Source organism: Trichosurus vulpecula, chromosome 2, assembly GCF_011100635.1.
Source record: "Trichosurus vulpecula isolate mTriVul1 chromosome 2, mTriVul1.pri, whole genome shotgun sequence".
Lineage (NCBI taxonomy): Eukaryota > Metazoa > Chordata > Mammalia > Diprotodontia > Phalangeridae > Trichosurus > Trichosurus vulpecula.
The window spans coordinates 395,786,708-395,810,374 of NC_050574.1; the positions used below are offsets into that span (position 1 = coordinate 395,786,708).

The following is a 23,667-nucleotide window of genomic DNA, read 5'->3' on the forward strand; positions in this document are numbered from 1 at the left end:
TCTATTATGTATACTTTTGTAACATGTAAAAACAAGTTCAAATTTTTGTATACAATGCTGAGTTTGCTTAAAGTGGGATACCTCCCATATTTTAAAATAAGCTGGTTTGCAAAAAGAAGCAACATCCTATAATGAAAATATCAACCAAACCTGTCAATATCAAAAGAACTTTTCATTCCCACAAATAGACTAAAATCTATAAATACCAATAAATCCTGAATTTTTAAATCAGTTATATACTTCACAGCCTCGATCAGTAATAATAATAGCTAGCATCTATATAATATTTTAAGATTTGAAAATGACATACATGCTATCATGAGGTAACATATCAAGTCTTTCAGGTTGTCAAAATCAAGTCTTTTTAAAAAAATGCTACTTCCTCTTAAAGTATAAAAAAAATAAAAAATGTACTTTGATAAAATTTGTACTTTGATATAATTCCAAAAGACATAAGTTAGACACAAATCAGAAATATTTTTAAAATTATTCTAAAATCTATTTAAAGAATTAGAAAGTAAGTTTTTAAAAGCATTATTTTCTTTCTTTTCATTTGATATATTGCATTTAATTACATAAGGAGACAGAAAATCCAGGTGTTTAGATTACCAAATGTTCCTAAACCAGGACAGAGGAAAGAATTTCAGTATGCGTGGAATGTAAGGTCTGTTTGGAAGTGATATGGCCTTGTATTACACACTATCTAATCCTACCCTATGTAACCTAAACATGAAAAGGGTGAGTTAAGGACAAGCTAGCTGACGTAACTAAATCAACAATTTAAAAAATTGTTGTCAAATTACCAGTTGTATTTTTTTTATTTTAAAATTATGTCTTTATCTTAGAATGAAATGGAAAATGTACATGCTACATGGTACAAGACCGCGCCTGAGTACTTATAATGGAGGTTAAGACCAAAATCTAAAAATCAAGAGCAACAGACTTCTACGTTCAAATACTAAAGTCTTTTTAAAAAATGAATTTAACTACTATGCAAGGGATAGATGCTGTAACCGACATTACATAATGAGCTTTTTGTACCAATTCATAGTTCAACTATAAGATATGGAATAGTTTTTCCTGTTTTCTATTTTGAAAATGATGTCTTGATAATTTTTAAGAGGGGAAGGTATGCTTTTACCTACTTTTAGCTAATGTAAATTTTATTTGTATTTATAAAGTTAAAACTTTGGGAAAGGGAGTGATTATGTAAAATTCCATTTTTGTGGCAGTTGCTATACACCTCTTAGAAAATAAAAGAACTGTACTTAATTCACAAATCACATGTTTAATTCAACATGACAACTAATGCTTAAAACTATAACTATTTATTCTAACCCCTTTTAACAACAGCAAGTTAATTTCAGCTTCAAATTAGTCACAGAATGTTGATAGTTTAACATCTTTTAAAAAAGAAATTACTTAAGTATGGCTAAACTAAAAATGAATTCACTTCTAAAGTTAAAACCTCACAAGAAAGTGAAACAAATCTGTGCAATGAAAAAATAAAAAGGGAAAAAAAGCAAACCTGAACTTGTTGAAAAGCTTTTAGTCTCTTCTTGAATCTGGAAGGTAAAACAAAATCACATCCTCTCGCCAACAATGCCAATTCCTTTCTTAGATCTGGATCTTGCCGCAAGGAAATCTCCTTTATCCTCATGCTTTCAGATTTCATATAATGTCTGCGTGTGCCAGTTCAGGCACTTCAGTCCTAGTAAATAGCAAAGCCTATTATCACACACACTGCTGCCTAAAAGCAGCAGCTGCACTCTGGTTCTGGGATATTCTAAGAACCAGCTCAGCTTAGCATACTCCATACATTGAAGGGAACTTGGCTGGAATCACAGCAGATTGAAAAGTTGCTTTGGGGGCCAGGCCTTCTACTACGCACATTCCAAAGTCACAGAAAGATGGTACATATATTTTACAAATCACATACGAATGATCAATTAAAGTAGGTTATCATTCTTCTAATCCCTTTTCTTAAATAAGAAAAGTAGGAATTTAAAAAGCCAAGTTTAGCAGCTTCTGGTGTGTTGTGGCTTGTTTCATTACTGTCACACCAAACTGTAACCTGTTGAAGTGGCCAACTGAGAGTAAGGCTTACTACATAGCAATTCCATTACGTTGTTCAGCCCCTTAAAGTGGCCTCTGTCACATAAGCAAATTGGGCAATATGATGATCTGAAGAGGAACATTTGGGAATAATTTATTGTGAAGCTCACAATTTAGTTTTTAGAAAACAATAAAAGACTACATTTTAAAAAGAAAATAAAAGATCCTATCAACGTAGAGTAAAATTTATATATTTTTGAAAAGTGCAAAAGCATAATCATTATTTGTGATGAAAATTTTACAACTCTATCAGTCAATTCTAAAATGTCTTTTGTTTTAACCTGAAGTCTGGCGGACTCAAGGAAAAAGTTCTTATTAAACAGTCTTCGAAAAATAACAATGAAAGTATATATTAAAGCAAATTCTTGTGTAGTGCACTATAAATATACTAGCATTTTACATGCACACACACACACACACACACACACACGTGCGTGTGCACCCCTGGCTGGTAATAATTTCTATTTCTGTTGCTTAAGTTTCTGAAGACTTTTAAAATACGTTTAAAATTTTTAAATTGAAGCTATTAGTTCATAAGTTATGGGCAATACATTTGAAATACCAGATATTATGCTTTTCTGCATTTCTATGCATGAAAATGTTCTAAATACCATAACTACTATAAAAGAAGGTGAAAGAGATTAAAAAAGACACTAGACGTGGAACTTAAAATGAGAATGCATGGTTTTGTTTTTTTTTTGTTTTTTTTTTTGTCTATCACACTCCTATTTAACTGGGTCTTAAAAATCTTCGATCTAAATTCTGTTTGCAATTTAGAACTTTGGGCTATTAAAACATTTAACTAAATTCCTGTATCTGATCACAATCTCCTGTACTTCCTGCTCTCCTTGTTCCTCAATGTTCCCACAAGTCACTCCACTGCTCCCTGCTTTTTCAGGAAATCACCTCTACTTTCACCTCAATTTCCCTCCTTAAAAATCTTAACCCATTAATCAACAGGTTTAACTTTACACTATCTTTCTCCTTTAAATCATAAACAACTAGGTGGCACAGTGAGTTAAGCACTGAATTAGAGTTAGGAAGATTTGACTTACTTATTTTGTGACCCTGGGGAAATAACCTAACTTCTGTTTACCTCAGTTTCCCAAACTGTAAACTGGAGATATTAAAAGTATCTACCCTGCAAGGTTGTTGTGAGGATCAAATGAGATGATATTTATATAGCACTTAGAGTAGCTGCCCAATGACTGGAGAATGGCTAAATGAATCATGGAACAAAATACAATGGGATATTACTCCATTGTGAGAAATAGTAAATATTAGGATTAGGAAGGTTTATTGGAACTGATGCAAAGTGATGCAAGCAGAACCAGGAAAATAATAATAATCAGAACAATGTAAATGGAAAGGAGAGCAATAGCCAATAAACTAAATGGAATGTTATGTACTTATGGTGACCAAATGTAGCCCCAAAGAAGTAATATGACAATGTGTTACCTTCCCTTTCTTGCAGAAGTAGGAAACTAAGAATATGAGACATTGTATATATACTGTCAGACATAGTCATTATGTTAGTTTAGCTGAACTATTTTTTCCTTGTACATTTTTTTCTTATTCTGATGCAAATGACGGCTCAATGAGTAGGGAATAGTTAAGAGATACATTCAAATATAAGTGATATGAAAACAAAAGATACCCGTAATTTTTAAAAAAGAATATAAAAGCTTAAGAATATTAGGTTTAAGAATAAACTTTAAAACTGGGAAATAAGAGGCTTCTCTTACACCCCTGCTTGATATTTTAACAACAACAAAAATAAAGCATTTAACAATGACGCCTTAGGAAACAATCAAGGAAAAAAACTAAAAAAAAAAAGTAGCACTTTTAACAAGAAAATTGGGAAGAGGTGTAGAGAAGTAAAACAATTACGATAATAATCATAATATAAAACTATAGTAATTTTATAGTTTAAATCTACAAATACATATGTACTGTGAACCAAGCATGAAACATTCAATAACCCCTCTTTTATCCATTAAGTTCACAGATCAAAACACAGAAGAAAAAGGCCAGAATAAAGATCGCAAAGGCTACATAACTAGGCATTCATAAGTTCTAATCATAAAAACCCCAGAGATCTTCAACTCAGGGATATGTCTCTTATCTTACATATAGTTATAATAAGCTTTCTGGTCTAATTTTCCAGCCCACTAAACACTTGAAAAATATAAAATGGGGACAATGTTCTCCTAGAGATAGGTAGTGACAACAGTTAAAACTGACAGCTGATGGCAAAACAATAGATTTAAAAGCTATTTTAAAATAAACATAAGAATTCAAAAAAGTACAATTGCTGAGAGGCAACAATGGTACACAGGAAAGGGGAATGGATTTGATGTCCGAAGATCCGGGATTGACTAGCTATAGCTATGGGAAAGACACTTAAGAATTCTCTGACACTTAATTTCCTAATCTATAAATTGGGGATAATAATATGCTATCTGCCTCAGAGGGATATTGTAAGGAGAGCACTTTATAAACTACAAAGGGTCCTATGTACACAGTTATGTGTTATATATGTAGTACACAATGTCATATATAGTACTTCTGTTGTCTAGAGAATCTGTAGCACAACCTTCTAGTTCCCATTCCCTTTGTGTATATATTTGTGTACAAAGGAGACCTTAACTGTGTAAAATAATTTAATGAAACACTTCCCTCTCCTCAATATCTCTCAAAAAAGTGATCTCTTTTAACTCTAACTAAAACTGCAAAAGAAATGATGAAAAATGTAATTCTCTTCATGTATCACATCACGAAACATGCCTAAAATATTCTTAGGGTGCATTAAGCCAACTTCCTTATGTTGAACAGAAGAAAGAACCAGGCCCTGGGTTTATGATGAACTAGTTTTACTAGTTACTAAAAAATGAATAACATGTGATTCTTTTTCCATCTGGTCAAGGCAGGTATGACTCAAAGACAGTAAGGGATTGGTGTAAATTAGAAGATAGTCAAAGCCACAAAGTGATAAACAAGATTATCTGGAATGGAGCTCCTCTGGAACAAGGGGGTGTTAGCTGTTGGGGGAGGAAGAAAGATTAAACAAATATGACCCAGTGATTGACTGGAGATGAGGGAACATCCATATAGCCACAAGCACTTAAGGGAAAAAAATAACCAAAAACTCTTATCCAATTTTATTTTCTGCCTTGTTTAAACAAATCAATATTTTCTTTCACTGAAAATATATTTCAGCTATGTTATGGGTTTTGTGGACTAATGTAGGAACTTAACTACAATATGACAAAATGTTTCTATGGAAAAATGTACTGAGGCCTGAATTGACTTTATAAATGAATTTTTAGAACACAATCTATATTTACACTGAGAAATGATATATAGTGAAGATCATCTTATAGGGCTAGTTTTAGAATATAATACCAGGGAAAGAGTGTCACTGATAATTTACTCTATGTTCATTTTACTAGGTACCTATAGAATAAAGAAAAAGCTATTTCAGTGGGAAAAAAATGAAAATTAAAGAAAAAACTTTCCTTTCCCCAAAACTAGGTAACTAAGGCTTTTGTTGCACTAAGTAATAAAAACCACAACACCCGTATGAAAACTACCAACATGCTGGCCTTCTATTCAGTAATCTTGCTACAGCTGCAGAAGAAATTAGCTATAGAACAGCATGCCCATAAGTGGGTGTTTGGCACATCCAGTTCACAGAGCTTTGGCTAAACCTATATTAAATTTGTTTTTAAAGAGGCAAATCTAACTGAACTTTTAACTTTGTAAATGGTGAAGGGGGAACCAATTCAAAAGAACTATGTTTTGCTTAAAAAAAAAATGAACTGATCTTTAGCTAAAAGAACAGGTGGCTTTGGGATGCCCTCTACAGAAAGAAGTAATACTTCCTTTTAAAAAAAATCAATCTTCTGAAAACAAATCTAACAAAGTGAGCTGTGTTAAACAAAAACACTTTCATCAATGAAAATGCCAAGAAGTATTGCTACACAACTCGATGCCTAAATTTCCCTCCTGCACAGCTAGATAATAAAAACACTCCCATACCAAACTTCCGTGCATCTTGCTCTTCAAAACTAAAGTACCAGATGTCTCATCCACCTCTGCCTTTAAATTCACTGCGGGGCAGGGCGGGGGGGGCGCGAAATAAAAAAGAGACTGGAGGAAGAAGTAAGATTTTTAGAAGAGTTAAAGAAGGTGAGAACCTACAATCTAACCATAAAAAACGTTTACAAAATGTATGCCAAAAGAACTAAACTGAACTAGAATCTTTAAATCAGAAGTCCATAAGTTAGTGCTGGGCTAAGAATCCAGAAATGGTATGGCTACTGTACTGAATCCTGGTTATACATTTTGTAAAGGTTGTTACTTCTTATAGAATACGATAACATGTGTAAAGCACTTTGTGAAACCAAGAAGTAATGTTATGGCAGCATAGTGTAGTGGTAACCACCACATCTTTAAAAATAATATAGCACCTACTTCACAGGATTAATATGAGAATTAAGATAACGTATGTAAAAATTTCATTGTGACCTGTCTCAATCCTCCTGATTTTCTCAATCATCTCTGGTCTGTCTTCAATTATAATTTTTTATAGATATAACCATTGGCTTTAACTGTAAGACAGTACAGATTAGTAGAGAGAATACTGAACTTAGAGACAGGAAGACCTGGGTTCAAAGACTCTTCTACAAGGTCTAGACTTGTGTAAATGGAGGGCATTCCCCTCACATTAACAAACAAACCCTCAAGTCCCTGATGCAGATGACTCCCAAATCTAAAGTTCTAGACACAACTTAAATAGTAGGTGCTTTAACCCCAGGGCCCTCTTAGATCTGGTTTGATGCTGGGATGAAATGAGGCATTCTGCCAGTCATTGAACAAAGGAGGTTTACTTTGTTTAAACACGGAAAGGGTCTACAGCAAGGATACTGTGGCACTTATCATCAAGGTATGGTGACTTAGGTGGTCTGAATCTGAAAAGTCCAACTACATGAACCCTCCTGAGACCAGGAAGATGAGTCAGGGAAGCTATGGCCAATCATGTTGCATGGGGGCAGCAGGGGTGTGCAAGAAAAACAGAGAACTCGGGGATGCTGAGTCAAGAAAATGCTAGTCCTATGATAACTAATCTTCTGACATCAAACCCTCTATCTTGTTGGCAGGACATGTTTACATAGATGTTTCATTGACACCTCAAACAACTTAACTAGACTGTATGTAATATAACATCTTGTCTCTAATACCTAAGCCTCCTTTCTAACTTCTCCATTTCAATCAATCAACAAGTGTTTCTTGAGTTATGTACTAGGCACTGAGAATACGACGACATAAATAAAATTTTTCAGTCTATCATCTCAGTCACTCCGGCTAGAAAACCTGGAGTCACTGATTGCTTCAACAACTGAAACAACTCAACAATGACAAAAGATTATTCTTCAACATAAGTTTCTGTGTTAACCTACCTCAGTAACCTTTTATCAAATTAGCTTAATTTTTGTGCCCTCAAGGATTTTGGTGGTGAGGGGAAAGAAATGGGAGTAGTGGGGCTCTGAAACCATACTATTAAAGTAATCTTTAAGGTAAACCTGATTTGTGTTATGGCAAATATGAGGAATGACTCTCTGAAGCTTATTTGTACAAAAAGTAACATGTTCTTATGCATGGGTTAAAAGAAGGGCTAATCTTGCTCCAGCTGTAAATATTCTCAAGCTATTATAAGCAAAGGCATGTAGCCAGGCTATATACCCATACAGACCCTAGGGGTCTGTAAACTGGTTTTAAAAAATAGTTTGATCTGTATTTCAATGGAATTGGCTTCCCTTTATAATCTTGTATATTTTATTTTATGCATTTAAAACATTACTCTGAGGAAGGGATCTATAGGCTTTAACCACCAGATTGCTAAAAGGGCCCATGCCACAAAAAAATAGATTATGAACCCCTTTTCTAAGACTTTAAGCCCGTTCTACCTTAACACAATTCTGCTCAGCAAGCTCTATCTTGCCAGCTATTCTCCCATCACCTCCTATCTTAAAGCTGACTGATTTTTTTTCTTTTTCACTTAAACTCAATCCTGTCTCTCCTCCAACACCCTCAGGTGAACAATTGCCAGGTATATTTTGACAGTAATTTAATTAGTATTTAATGATATTTTCCTATCATAACCTTCTCCCTCCTTTTTTAATGTCCTAGCTTCACAAGGTTTGATATTTCTAGGGTCAACATGAAGGGTAGTTTAGACCAAATCTAACTCTCTGGGCCTTAGCCCTTACTAACCAGCAACAAACATTTCCTACATGGAATAAGAACACTGATCGTGAAATATTACAGCTAGCTATAGTCTCTATGATAAAATAATTCTGAAATATTATGTCCATTTCTACATATCAAACACTAATTTACCTAAACATGAATTAGCTTCTGATAGGATTCCAACGAGACAAAAGGCGCCCTAAATATTTTCAATAATTTGCATCAAATTATGTTATTTAGAACCTTTTCTAAATCTGTTTTTTAAAAAGGCAGATTTTATTAAGGACTGTATAAACACCATGTAATCGAGACTTTTTCCTTTTCCTTTGGAACTCTTTACTATATTTAGTGAGGAAATATAACTATTCAAGTGATCAATAAAATTAAGCAAAAGTTCTTTTTAAAGGCCTTCTATGAAATGGTTTGGGTTTCGTTTTGGTTTTTTCACATGTTAATTTGATAAATCTAATTATCACCAGAAAACAAAGATTTTAAATAGAATATTCTCCTTACGAAAAAGTTCCCACTGTATATTGAAATTTGGTACATACTTTCAAAATAAAGCAGTTTTGAGTATACAAATAAATATTTATGCTTTCTTTATAAGGCAGATGGACTTAGTAGATATGCATTTGGAATATCCAGGAAGTGGTGTTCCCTAGAAGCTATAGAAGACCTATAATTTTGTTAAGCATGTTATTTTAAGAATTTACGAAGAGGAAAGTGGAGGCACACTGGAGGACTAAGGCAGGAACTTGCCCGAACCTTCCCAAATTCACCTCCAAGCAACTATAAAATAATGCCTCAAAACAAATTCTGGAGCAGCAGAACCAATAAAAGGACAGGATAAAACAATTTTCCAGCCTAGAACAACTTAGAAGATTGGCAGGAAAGTCTCACTTAGGTAAAAGAGGAGTACAGTCTTGGGCAGGTAGCTGCCAGGCAAGCGAGCAGCAGTCCTTGCCCTAGCAAACCAGCAATGAGGCACCAAGTACCAGTCAGGCCTCAGGGCAGCAGGCTAGTGGTGAAGACCTGGCCTCTTGGCACAAGCCAGTGGCTATGCCCCACACCCTCAGTGCAGCAGGCCAGCTTTTTAAAAGGCTGCATGTCCCCCCATGTAGCAGGCCAATTGCAAAGCCCTGTGCCCCCAGAACATGAGGACAGCTATGAGGTTCCATGCCCCTGGCACAAGAAGCTTAGAAGAGTGCCTCTTTTACCCCAAGAGCAAAGCCAACTTTAAAAAAATCACAAAATAGGCTGGAAACTGAGAAAATAAAAACACCACAACATGCACATAGGTCACTATAGTGACAGGGAAGTTCAAAACACAAACTTGAAAAAGGCAACAATGCTTAAAAACCACCTACATGTGAAGGTACAAGGAAAAATGTGAATTGGTCTCAGGCCCCAAAAAAACTCCTGGAAGAGCTCAAAAAGGATTTTAAACATCAAATAAGAGAGGTGGAAGAAAAACTGAGTAAAGAAATGATAGTGATGTAACAGTCATGAAAAAAAGGCCAATAGCTTGGTAAAGGAAGAATTAAAAAGATGGAAAAGGATGTAAAAAAAAAATTCACTGAAGAAAACAACTCCTCAAAAAAATAGAACTGGCTAAAAGGAAAAGGCGGTACAAAAATCTACTGAAGAAATCAACTCCTTAAAAAATAGAACTGGCCAAATGGAAAAGGAAATAAAAAAAGTTCAATGAAGAAAATAACTCCTTAAAATTTATTTTTGGATGAGTGGAAACTAATGACTCCATGAAACATCAAGAAACAATCAAACAAAACCAAAAGGATGAAAAAATAGAAAATGTGAAATTTCTCTTTAGAAAAAGAAACACCTGGAAGATAGATCCATGAGAAATAATTTAAAGAATTATTGGACTACCTAAAAGCAAAGACCGAAAATAAAAATAGCCTGGACATCATATTTCAAGAAACTATCAATGAAAACTGCCCTAGATAGATAAATAATCTAGAACAAGAGGATAATATAGAAATTGAGAGCAGGCAGACTTCAGAAAAACCTGGAAAGACTTGAATGAACTGATGCTGAGTAAAGTGAACAGAACCAGGAGAACACTGTACAGAGTAACAGCCACAATGTGAGATGACTAACTTTGGTAGACTTCTCTCTTCTTCGCAATGCAAGGATCCAAGACAACTCCAAAGGACTCATGATGGAAAATGCTGTCCACATCCAGAAAAAGAACTATAAAGTCTGAATGCAGATTGAAGCATATTATTTGCACACACTCTCTTTTTTCTGTTTGTTTCTTCTTTCTCATGGTTTCTCCCATTGGTTCTAATTCTTGTGAAATAGGTTCAATATAAACGTATTATGTAGAGCCTATATTAAATTACATGCCATCTTGGGGTAAGGGAGGGGAGAGATGGGGAGAAAATTTGGAATTCAAAATCTTATGGAAGTGAATGTTGAAAACTAAAAATAAATAAATTAAAACAAACAAAAAAACCAGTTATGAGCAAACCTGCGATGAACAATATTGCCTCACCGGGGGAAAATGTGAATTGTTCCTTTCACACATAAACTGCCTTTTAATTGTAAAAAAAGAAACCCTGAAAAACCCCCCAGAAATTGAAAGAATCCAGTTACTACCTTCTGAAAGAAATACCAAAATGAAAATTTCCAGGAATCTTACAGCCAAATTCCAAAGCTCCCAGGTCAAGGAGAAAATATTACAAGCAGCCAGAAACAATTCAAATATCGTGAAGCCATCAAGATTACACAGGATTTAGCAGCTTAATGGGAAAGCTTGGAATATGATATTCTGGAAGGGAAAGAAGCTAGGGTTACAAACAAGAATCACCTACCCAGAAAAACTGAGTTCAATCAAATAGAAGACTTTCAAACATTCCTGATAAAAAGACCAAAACTGAACAGAAAATTTGATTTTCAAATATAAGATTCAAGAAAATCATAAAAAGGTAAAAAGGAAAGAGAAAACATAAGGAATTCAGGAAGGTTAAACTGGTTAGATCTCTACGCAGGAAGATATTTGTAACTGTTAAGAACTTTATTATCATTAGAGCAGTTAGAAGGTATATACATAGATATAGCACACAGGTGTGAGTTGAATGGTCTTTTTTGAGAATGAAGGACAAACAACAAGGGGATAGAGCAGAATCTATTATGCTTCAGCTGAAATAAAACAAGTAGAGGTAGCAATCATGATCTCAGACAAAGCAAAAGCAAAAATAGATCTAAATAAAAGAGATAAGGAAGGAAACTACATCTTGCTAAAGTTATCATAGATTATAAAGTAGTAACAATAGTAACTATATAAGCACCAAATGAGAGAGCATCCAAATTTTTAAAGAAGTTAAATGAGTTACAGAAGAAAATTGACAGTAAAACTGTACTAGTGGGGGACCTCAACTTTCCCCTTTCTGAACTAGATAAATTTAACCAAAAAATAAACATGGAGGAGGTATATAAAATTTTGGAAAAGTTAGATTTTTAAAAATTTACAAGTATTTATTTTTTAAAAATTTATTTATTTATAATTTTGAACATTCACTTCCATAAGACTTTGAGTTTTAAATTTTCTCCTCCTCCCCAAGATGGCATGCAATCTGATATAGGCTCTCTATATACCTTCATATTAAACATATTTTCACATTAGTCATGTTGTAAAGAAGAATTAGAACCAATGGAGGAACCACGAGAAAGAAGAAACAAAAAGAAAAAAAAGAGCAAATAATATGCTCCCATCTTCATTCAGATTCCATAGTTCTTTTTCTGCATATGGATAGCATTTTCCATCATGAGTCTTTTGGAGTTGTCTTAGATTCCTGCATTGCTGAGAAGAGCTAAGTCTATCAAAATTAGTCATTGTACAATGTTGCTATTACTGTGTACAATGTTCTCCTGGCTCTGCTCACTTCACTCAGCATCAGTTCACATAAGTCTTTCCAGGTTTTTCTGTAGTCTGCCTGCTCATCATTTCTTACAGCACAATAGTATTCCATTACATTCATATACCACACCTTATTCAGCCATTCCCCAATTGATGCACATGGGCATCCCCTCAGTTTCCAATTCTTGGCCACCACAAAAGGAGTTGCTATAAATATTTTTGTAGATGTGGGTCCCTTTCCCCTTTTTATGATCTCCTTGGGATACAGACCTAGAAGTGGTATTGCTGGGTCAGAGGCTATGCAGTTTTATAGCCCTCTGGGCATAGTTCCAAATTGCTCTCCAGAATGGTTGGATCAGTTCACAGCTCCACCAACAATGCAATTTTCCCACGTCGTCTCCAACATTTATCATTTTCCCATTTTGTCATGTTAACCAATCTGATAGGTGTGATGTGGTACCTCAGAGTTGTTTTGATTTGCATTTCTCTAATCAATATTGATTTAGAGCAGTTTTCATATGACTATAGATAGCTTTAATTTCTTCCTCTGCTAACTGCCTCTTCATATCCTTTGACCACTCATCAATTGGAGAATGACTTGTATTCTTGTAAATTTGACTCAATTCTCTATGTATTTTAGAAATGAGGCCTTTATCAGAGATACTGGTTGTAAAAATTGTTTCCCAGCTTTTTGCTTCCCTTCTAATTCAGTTGCATTGGCTTTGTATAAAAACTTTTCAATTTAATGTAATCAAAATTATCCATTTTGCATTTCCTAATGCTTTCTATCTCTTGTATGGTCATAAATTCTTCCCTTCTCCATAAATCTGACAGGTAAACTATTCCTTGCTCTCCTAGTTTGCTTATAGTATCAGCTTTTATATCTAAATCATGTACCCATTTGACTTTATCTTGGTATACGGTGTAAGATGTTGGTCTATGCCTACTTTGTGGCATATCGTTTTCCAGTTTTCCCAGCAGTTTTTTCTCAAATAGTGAGTTCTTATCTCAGAAGCTGGAATCTTTGGGTTTATCAAACATTACTAAAGTCATTGACCATTGTGTCTTGTGTACCTAATCTATTCCACTGATCTACCACTCTATTTCTTAGCCAGTATCAAGTAGTTTTGATAACTGCTGCTTTATAATACAATTTAAGATCTGTTACAGCTCGGCTACTTTCCCTTGCATTTCTTTTCATTAATTCCCTTGATATCCTGGACCTTCTGTTCTTCCAGATGAATTTTGTTATTATTTTTTCTAGCTCTATAAAATAAATTTTTGGTATTTTGATTGGTATGGCACTAAATAAATAAATTAATTTAGGTAGAATTGTCATTTTTATTATACTACCTCGGCCCACCCATGAGCAACTGATGTTTTCCCAAGTATTTAGATCTGACTATTTGTGTGAAAAGTCTTTTGTAACTGTGTTCATATAGTTCCTGGGTTTGTTTTGGCAGGTAGATTCCCAAATATTTTATAATGTCTACAGTAACTTCAAATGGAATCTCTCTTATCTCTTGCTATCGGACTTTGTCAGTAATATACAGAAATGCCGACGATTTATGTGGGTTTATTTTATATCCTGCAACTCTGCTAAATTTGTTTATTATTTCAAGTAGGTTTTTGGTTGATTCTCTAGGATTCTCTAAGTATACCATCATCATCTGCAAAGAGTGATAGCTTTATTTCTTCTTTGCCTATTCTAATTCCTTCAATTTCTTTTTCTTCTGTTATTGCTAAAGCTAACACTTCTGGTACAATATTGAATAACAGTGGTGATAATGGACATCTTTGTTTCATCCCCAGTCTTACTGGAAATGCTTCTAGCTTATCTCCTTTACATATTATGCTTGCTGATGGTTTTAGATAGATGCTACTTATCATTTTAAGGAAGATTATTTACTCCTATGCTCTCTAGTGTTTTTAACAGGAATAGGTGTTGTATTTTGTCAAAAGCTTTTTCTGCATCTATTGAGATAATCACATGATTTCTGTTATTTCTGTTGTTGATATGGTCAATTATGCTGATAGTTTTCCTAATACTGAACCAGCCCTGCATTCTTGGTATAAGTCCTACCTGGTCATAGTATATTATCCTCGAGATAAGTTTCTGTCATCTCTTTGCTAATATTTTACTTAAAATTTTTGCATCTATTCATTAGGGAAATTGGTCTATAATTTTCTTTCTCTGTTTTGGCTCTTCCTGATTTAGGTATCAGCACTACATCTGTATCATAAAAAGAATTCGGTAGGACTCCTTCTTCACCTATTTTCCCAAATAGTTTATATAGTACCAGAATTAATTGTTCTTTAAATGTTCAGTAGAATTTACTTGTAAATCCATCTGGCCCTGGAGATTTTTTTCTTAAGGAGTTCATTGATGGCTTGTTCAATTTCTTTTTCTGAAATGGGAATATTTAAGTATTTTATTTCCTCTTCTGTTAATCTGGGCAATTTATATTTTTGTAAATAATTACCCATTTCACTAAGATTGTGAACAGTTAGATATGACAGACTTCTGGAGAAAAGTAAATGGAAACAGAAAGTAATATATATTTTTCTCAGTGGTACAAAAACTGACCATGTATTTGGGCATATAAACCTCACAACCAAATGAAGAAAGGCAGAAATATTAAATGTATACTTTTTAGATCATAATACAATAAAAATTACATTCAACGAAGGGCCATGGAAAGATAGATTAAAAATTAATTGGAAACTAAATAATCTAATCCCAAAGAATGAGTGGGTCAAAGAACAAATCACAGAAATAATCAGTAATTTCACTAAAGAGAATACCAATGAGACAATACACCAAAATTCATGAAATGCAGTCAAAACAGTACTTAGGGGAAAATTTATATCTCTAAGTGATTATATCAATAAAATAGAAAAAGAAGAGATCAATGACCTGGGCATGCAACTAAAAAACCAACAAATTAAAACTCTCCAATTAAAGACCATAGTGGAAATCCTGTAAATCAAAGGAGAAATTAATAAAATGAAAGGTCAGAAAGCTATTGAACTAATAAATAAAACAAGAAGCTAGTTTTATGAAAAAAAGATAAACCACTGATTAATTTGATTAAAAAAAGAAAGCAAGCAAATTATCAGTATCAAAAATGAAAAGGGTGTACTCAACACTAATGAAGGGGAAGTTAAAGCAATTACCAGGAGCTCTTTTGCCCAATTGTATGCTAATAAATCTGACAGTCTAAGCAAAATGGATGAATATTTTCAAAAATATAAATTGCCCAGACTAGCAGAAGAAAAAATAGAACACTTAAATAGCCTCATCTTTTAAAAACATTTTTATTTAATTTATTTAACATATTTAGTTTTCAGCACTGATTTTCACAAGAGTTTGAATTACAAATTTTCTCTCCATTTCTACCCTCCTGCCCACTCCAAGATGGTGTATATTCGGCTTGCACCACTTCCCAGTCAGCCCTCCCATCTGTCACCCCACTCCCCTCCCATCCCCCTTTCCCTTCTTCTCTTGTAGGGCAAGATAAATTTCTATGCCCCATTTCCTGTGTATCTTATTTCCTAGTTACATGCAAAAACTTTTTTCTTTGCTGTTGTTTTTGAACGTCTGTTTTTAAAACTTTGAGTTCCAAATTCTCTCCCTACTTCCCTCCCCACCCACCCTCCCTAAGAAGGCAAGCAATTCAACATAGGCCACATGGGTATCATTATGTAAAACCCTTCCACTATACTCATGTTGTGAAAGATTTACTATGTTTTGCTCCTTCCTAACCTATCCCCCTTTACTGAATTTTCTCCCTTGACCCTGTCCCTTTTCGAAAGCGTTTGTTTTTGATTACCTCCTCCCCCCATCTGCCCTCCCTTCTATCGTCCCCCCTTTTTAATCTTCTTCCTCCTTCTTTCCTGTGGGGTAAGATACCCAATTGTGTATGGTATTCCCTCCTCAGGTCAAATCTGATGAGAGCAAGATTCACTCATTCCCCCTCACCTACCCCTCTTCCCTTCCTAGAGAACCACTTTTATACGAGATAATTTACCCCATTCTATCTCTCCCTTTCTCCCTCTCTGAATATATTCCTCTCTTATCCCTTAATTTGATTTTATTTTTTCAGATATCATCCCTTCATATTCAACTCACCCTGTGCTCTGTGTGTGTGTGTGTATATATATACATACATACACACATATATATATACACACACACCTACATATATACATACATAGACACACACATATGTATGTATACTCATATGTGTGTGTGTGTGTGTGTGTGTGTGTGTGTGTGTGTGTGTATGCATATTCCTTTCAGCTACTATGATACTGAAGTCTCATGAATCATACAGATCATCTTTCCATGTAGGAATGTAAACAAAACGGTTCAACTTTAGTAAGTCCTTTATGATTTCTCTTTCTTGTTTACTTTTCATGCTTCTCTTGATTCTTGTGTTTGAAGGTCAAATTTTCTATTCAGTTCTGGTCTTTTCACTGAGAAAGCTTGAAAGTCCTCTATTTTATTGAAAATCCATATTTTGCCTTGGAGCATGATACTCAGTTTTGCTGGATAGGTGATTCTTGGTTTTAATCCTAGCTCCATTGACCTCAGGAATATCGTATTCCAAGCCCTTCAATCCCTTAATGTGGAAGCTGCCAGATCCTGTGTTATCCTGATTGTTTTTCTACAGTATTCAAATTGTTTCTTTCTGGCTGCTTGCAGTATTTTCTTCTTGACCTGGGAGCTCTGGAATTTGGTGACAATGTTCCTAGGAGTTTTCTTTTTGGGATCTTTTTCAGGAGGTGATTGGTGGATTCTTTCAATTTCTATTTTACCCTCTGGCTCTAGAATATCAGGGCACTTCTCCTTGATAATTTCTGGAAAGATGATATCTAGGCTTTTTTTTTGATCATGGCTTTCAGGTAGTCCAATAATTTTTAAATTATCTCTCCTGGATCTATTTTCTAGGTCAGTGGTTTTTCCAATGAGATATTTCACATTGTCTTCCACTTTTTCATTCCTTTGGTTCTATTTTATAATATCTTGATTTCTCATCAAGTCGCTAGCTTCCACTTGTTCCAAACTCATTTTTAAGGTAGTATTTTCCTCAGTGGTCTTTTGGACCTCCTTTTCCATTTGGCTAATTCTGCCTTTCAAGGCATTCTTCTCCTCATTGGCTTTTTGGAGCTCTTTTGCCATTTGATTTAGTCTATTTTTTAAAGTGTTGTTTTCTTCAATATTTTTTTCAGTATTTTTTGGGGTCTCCTTTAGCAAGTCATTGACTTGCTTTTCATGGTTTTCTCATATCATTCTCATTTCTCTTCCCAATTTTTCCTCTACTTCTCTAACTTGCTTTTCCAAATCCTTTTTGGGTTCTTCCATGGCCTGAGACCAGTTCGTGTTTTTCTTGGAGGCTTTTGGTGTAGGCTCTTTGACTTTGTTGACTTCCTTAGGCTGTATGTTTTGGTCTTCTTTGTCATCAAAGAAAGATTCGAAAGTCTGAGACTGAATCTGAGTGCGTTTTTGCTGCCTGGCCATGTTCCCAGCCAACTTACTTGACCCTTGAGTTTTTCATCAGGGTATGACTGCTTGTAGGGCAAAGAGTACTTTGTTCCAAGCTTGAGGGGATGCGCTGTTGATTTCAGAGCTATTTCTATACAGCCAGCTCTGCCACACCAGCACTCCTCCTTCCTCAAGAACCACCAACCGGGACCTGATGCAAATCTTCAGCAGGCTCTGCACTCCTGCTGTGATCCGCCACTTAATTCTTCCCACCACGTGGGCCTGGGGCTGGAAGTAACTGCAGCTGTAGTTCTGTAGCTGCACCTCCCCCGCTGCCCCTGGGGCAGTGGCCGAACCATGAACTCTGTCCCCCGCAGCTTTTCCCACTAACCTTCTCTGTTGTCTTTGGTGTTTGTGGGTTAAGAAGTCTGGTAACTGCCACAGCTCACTGATTCAGGGTGCTAGGGCCTGTTCCAGCCTACTGCTGATCTGGTTGGTCCTGCCGCTGCCCATGCTGAGCTCCACTTCCCTCTGCTCCGTGTGCGATGGACCTCATCCAGAGACCATCCAGGCTGTCCTGGGCTAGATCCCTGCTTCCCTCTGTTATTTTGTGGGTTCTGAAGTTCTAGAATTTTTTCAGAGCCATTTTTTATAGTTTGTTGGAGGGACCTGGCGGGGAGCTCATGCAAGTCCCTGCTTTTCAGCTGCCATATTGGCTCCGCCCCCGGAAGAATAACCTCATCTTAGAAAAAGAATTTGAACAAGTCATCAGTGACTTCCTAAGAAAAAATCCCCAGGAGCAAATGAATTCACAAGTGAATTCTACCAAACATTTAAAGAAAAATTAATCCCAATACAATATCAATTATTTGGAAAAATAGGCGAAGAAAAAGTCCTACCAAGTATTTTTATGATAAAACATGGTGCTGATACCTAAACCAGGAAAAGCAAAAACAGAGAAAGAAAACTATAGACCAATTTCGCTAATGAATATTGTTGGAAAAATTTGAAATAAAATACTAACAAGGACATTACAGCAATATATCACAAGGATCATATACTGTGACCAGGTGGGATATATATCAGGAATAGTAAAACTATCACCATAATCAACCATACCAATAATAAAAGTAACAGAAGTCATATGATTATTGCAGTAGAGGAAGATAAAGATTTTGATAAAATACAATATCCATTCCTATTAAAAACACTAGAGAGTATAGGAATAAATGGAGTTTCCCATAAAATGATAAGTAGCATCTATCTAAAATCATCAGCAATTCATCATCTGTAATGGGGCTAAGATAGAAGCCTTTCCAATAAGATCAGGGGTGAAGCAGGGATGCCCATTATCATCACTATCATTCAATATTGTACTAGAAATGTTAGCTACACTAATAAAAGAAGAAAAAGAAATTGAAGGAATTAACATAGGTAACAAGGAAACAAACCATCGTCTTTGTAGATGATATGACGGTATATGTAGAGAATCAACTAAAAAACTACTTGAATTAATTAACAACTTTAGCAAAGTTCCAAGATATAAAATAAACCCACATAAATCATCAGCACTTATGTATATCACCAACAAAGCCCAGCAGCAAGAGAAAGAGAAATTTCATTTAAAATAACTGTAGGCAATATAAAATACTTGGGAGTCTACTCAGTAAGGCAATAATAACAATGTAGATGATAATTATCACATAGCCTATGTAATTCTGTATCGCAAAGTATATGAGACTCTCCATATAGAAGGGAGAAGAAGTATAACATTTATTCAGACACCAGAGAACCATATCCCAGAAGCCATTTATCCAATCTATCAGAGTAGTCAATGCATGCTATCACAACCTGGAGCCTCGCCATCCTAAAACCTCTCCAACCCCCTTCTGGGGTCTTCCCAAATACAAACTCATAGTACAGCTAAGTCAGCCTGTTCAGTTCTACCTATCAGGATGGCAGCCATTAGCAGCCATAACCTCTCATGTGTGCACTCGCGCTCTCTCTCTCGCTCTCTCTCTCCATTTCCTGCGACATAACTTCCTTTTCCTGTCAGGAAGTTTCTCTCACCACATGTGACTTAGGCTTCCTGTGAAGTAAGCAGGTCACATGGCCTATCAATGGGTGGGAAAGATCTTCAAATCTAAACTGCTACTACACCTGCTAAGATAAACACACCAACTATATGAACCTAATTATAAAACACTTTTAATACAAAGTCAGATCTAAACAACTAGAAAAATATCAATTGCTCATGGGTAGGCCAAGCCAATATAATAAAAATGGCAATTCTACCCAAATTAACTTATTCAACGCCACATCAAACTACCAAAAAATTACTTGATAGGGTTAGAAAAAATAATAAAGTTCATCTGGAAGAACAAAAGGTCAAGAATATCAAGGGAATTAATTTAAAAAATAATGTGAAGGAAGATGTGGGAAAATTGGGACACTAATGTACTATTGGTGGAGCTGTGAATTAATCCAATTACTCCGCAAAGTAATTTGGACCTAAGTCTAAAGGGCTATAAAACTGTGCATACCCTTTGATTCAGCAATACTACTACTAGGTCTGTATCCCAAAAAGATAAAAAATAGGGGAAAAGACCTATTTGTACAACAATATTTATAGCAGGTCTTTTTGTGGGGGCAAAGAACTGGAAATTGAGAGGATGTTCATCAGTTGGGGAATGGCTGAAAACGTAGCATGTAATTGTGATGGAATACTATTGTGCCCTAAGAAATGACAAGCAGGATGATTTCATAAAAACCTGGAAAGATTTACATGAACTGATCCAAAGTGAAGTGAAAACATTCTACAAAGTAGCAGCAATATTATAAGGATGATCAACTGTGAATAAATTCTCTATTCTCAGCAAAGTGTTTTAAGACAATTCCAATGGACTTATGATGAAAAATGCTCCAGATAAAGAACTGATGGAGTCTGAATGCAGATTAAAGTCTATTAATTTTTCACTGTGTGTGGTGGGGATGGGGGGAGGAATGTTGGTCTGTGTCTTCTTTCACATGGCTAATGTAGAAATGTTTTGCATAATTGCACATGTATAATCAATATCAAATTGCTTACCATCTCTAGGAGGGGGCAGGGGAAGGAGAAAATATGGAATTCAATTTTTTAAAAAATGAATGTAAAAATTGTTTTTACATGTAATTGGAAAAAATAAAGCAATAAAAATAATTTATGTAAAAAGAACACAAACATTGCTAACACACGGCTGTTTTTCTTTTATAAAAGACTAAGTTTAAAAACCAAATTTGACTTAACAAACTGAAAAACACCACTAACCGAACCTACAAGAAGTCTCTTTTACAAAGGCCAAAATGAGAGAGGAGATGGAACTGCTGGTTAAGGTACCAGTTGCCTGAACCTTAATCTTTTTATGCCAGAATCAAATTCTTCTGTGAAGAAGTAAAGAGAAACAATGCCAGTTAAAATACAGTCTTTCCCTCTAGCATACTTGTTTTAAAAAGTTCATTCGATGTTTTGAGATAATAACTTCTTAACTTAATAGTAAATGTTTAGACAGTTCTGTGAAAGGATGTTTGACATGTCAAATAAGCCAGATGTAGACACCTGTGCCATTCACTGCACAATCTTTCTTTCAAAACTGAGAAATGTTGTACTATAAGTAAATGAAATGGCAGTAGGGCATAGTGGCTAGGGTAAGCCTCAGTCAAAAAGCACAAGATTTCAGTCTTGCCTCTGTGACCCTGGAAAAGTTATATAAACTTTTAGTTCAGATGCAGAATAATTAATGACTCAACTGGCTGCTGCAGTGAGAAAAAAAAGGTAAGAAAGGTAGAGAATTTGTTCAGAAAAAAAAATCAATAGTAATCAATAGTACTGATTTGGTACATACTGATCTGGTAACATACCAGTTAGAGTAAAATCAAAGAACGCTTCTTGAATTTTTTGAGTCTGGTTAACTCTCAAAGTCAATGGTTTTTAACCTGGGATTAGAACTATGGGTAGGTATCAAACTGCATGAATTTGGATAGAAAAAAAATTGCATTTTTATTTCACTTAATCTCTAACTGAAATTTAGCACTTTTTTCGATTATCAGCGTAGGCAACAAGCATTATTCTGAGAAGCGGTCCATAGGCTTCACCAAGACTTCCAAAGGAGTTAATGACACTTCAAGATTAAGAACCCCTACCACAAGCCTATAAGTTGCAGGAAAGGCATGGAAGTTCCTCACTGGGAATTACTTATATCGATGAATCTATCAATCAATAAGCAATTAGTAAGCACATGAATTCACAGGTCAAGTAAGAAAAGTGTAAAGCATTGAGATCTTATAGAAGGAAAACTTAAGGAATACAGCAATAACCCTTACATGAAACTATAATCTTTCTCTATTGAGTTAATGGGAAGAAAACTGAATACAGATAATTGAAATCTGTTATTTGTATTTTGTTTTGGAAAAGAATGTGATGTATTTTTTCAGCAGACTGGATTTCTCCATATTATTACATAAGGAAATGCATGGAATGGAAGTGCTCTATATGGGAGAAGGAAAATAAGCTGAGACAAAAGACTTTGCAATATGGCTGCCTATTTACATAAAATCTTCTGTTTGTGTATGAATACAGCTAGGTCCTAATTGGTACTAATTATGAATTCCTCTTCAGTGGTGGTATTATTTGAATTTGTACTGCATATTTCCATTGGGATGGAATGAATTACCACATTTTACATAATTATAATTTTGACCACGCAACCTCTTCAGGGGATTCATTATTCACACTACCTATATTTCCCATTTACCAAAGGACTTATGTGAGGGTGGGGGAGATGTTTACTATATTAGAGTTTATCTATAACATCCTCCCTTCTTTTGTATTTTCCAAGCCACTTCCAACTCTTAGACTATAAACTCTTCTTAAAGCTTATCTTCATGCATTTTCTAGAACTTTGTCTGAAAAGAGTTTACAAAATACATTGTTTGCTGACAATAATTCCTTACTACAATATTCTTGAAGTTCAAGTTTTTACACCTCTTTCTGAAAAGAATCTGAAGCAGTTTAAAACCTAGTCCATACTACTTATACAACCATTGGCAAGACACAACCTCCCTGGGCCTCAGTTTCCTAATCTGTAAAATGTGGGGCTTACCTAGATGGTCTCTGAGGTTCCTTCTTTCTAGATCATGGTCTTCTTATTTCTTCTCCACCCCGCCCCCCATATTAGTTCCCACTGTTTGCATTAATGTCACCATCATTTCCCTGGTTACCCAGACTCAAAATTCAAGAAGCGTTCTTTGATTTTACCCTAACATACCATAACTTCTCTACTTTTCTTACTTTTTTCCCCCCTCATTGCAGCTACTAGTTTAGTCATCAATTATCTTCCATCTGAACTAAATGAGTTTTTTAATGTCCATTTTCTTTCTTCCATCCTGCAAACCACTGTCAGATGAATTTAAAACACCATTTCTATCAAAGGCTGAACTGTGTAGTGAAAACAACACTGGACTTTAAGTCACAACACTTAAGTCTGAGCCCTGGCTCTGCCACTTGATTGTGTAACTTTGGGCAAGTCACTTAAATTCTCTGTTTTCATCTGTAAAATAGGGATATTTTCACTAGCTATTATATTGGGTGATTGGGAAGAAGGTGCTTTGCAAACTTTGAAGTATTATGCAAATATAAGTTATAATTAGTAAAGGACAGTGATTTCCAACCACTTTAAGATATACTACCATTTTGTGATATGGCTTTCCTTTCAAGTGCTATAAAGCACATTTACCTTTTAAATTAAAAACTAAAATAAATTGTTTTCAAAATTCTTGACACCATTGAGGTAAGGGGAGACACATGAGGATTAGAATTCAATGGTGGAGCATATTCTATTACTTGGAGAACATCTGCCACTACTGAAGAAACTTCTTCTGGGCCCTCACCCCA

At 35.1% G+C, this 23,667-nt stretch overlaps 1 protein-coding gene across 4 annotated transcripts in view; it reads right to left on the minus strand.

Annotated features, from left to right (window-relative positions):
- The window catches only part of PPP2R3B (protein phosphatase 2 regulatory subunit B''beta), a 127,527-nt gene that overhangs the window by 101,843 nt on the left and 2,017 nt on the right, over nucleotides 1-23,667 (minus strand). The window contains exon 1 of one of the 4 annotated variants that reach the window (XM_036745431.1): nucleotides 1,529-2,071. The exons of 2 other annotated variants lie outside the window; for them this stretch is intronic. In XM_036745431.1, coding sequence (XP_036601326.1) covers nucleotides 1,529-1,675 — 147 coding nt within the window. In that variant the 5' untranslated portion in view covers nucleotides 1,676-2,071. Of the gene's footprint in view, nucleotides 1-1,528; nucleotides 2,072-23,667 lie in introns of those variants that run through there. One more of the 4 variants, XM_036745430.1, reaches the window with a different exon arrangement.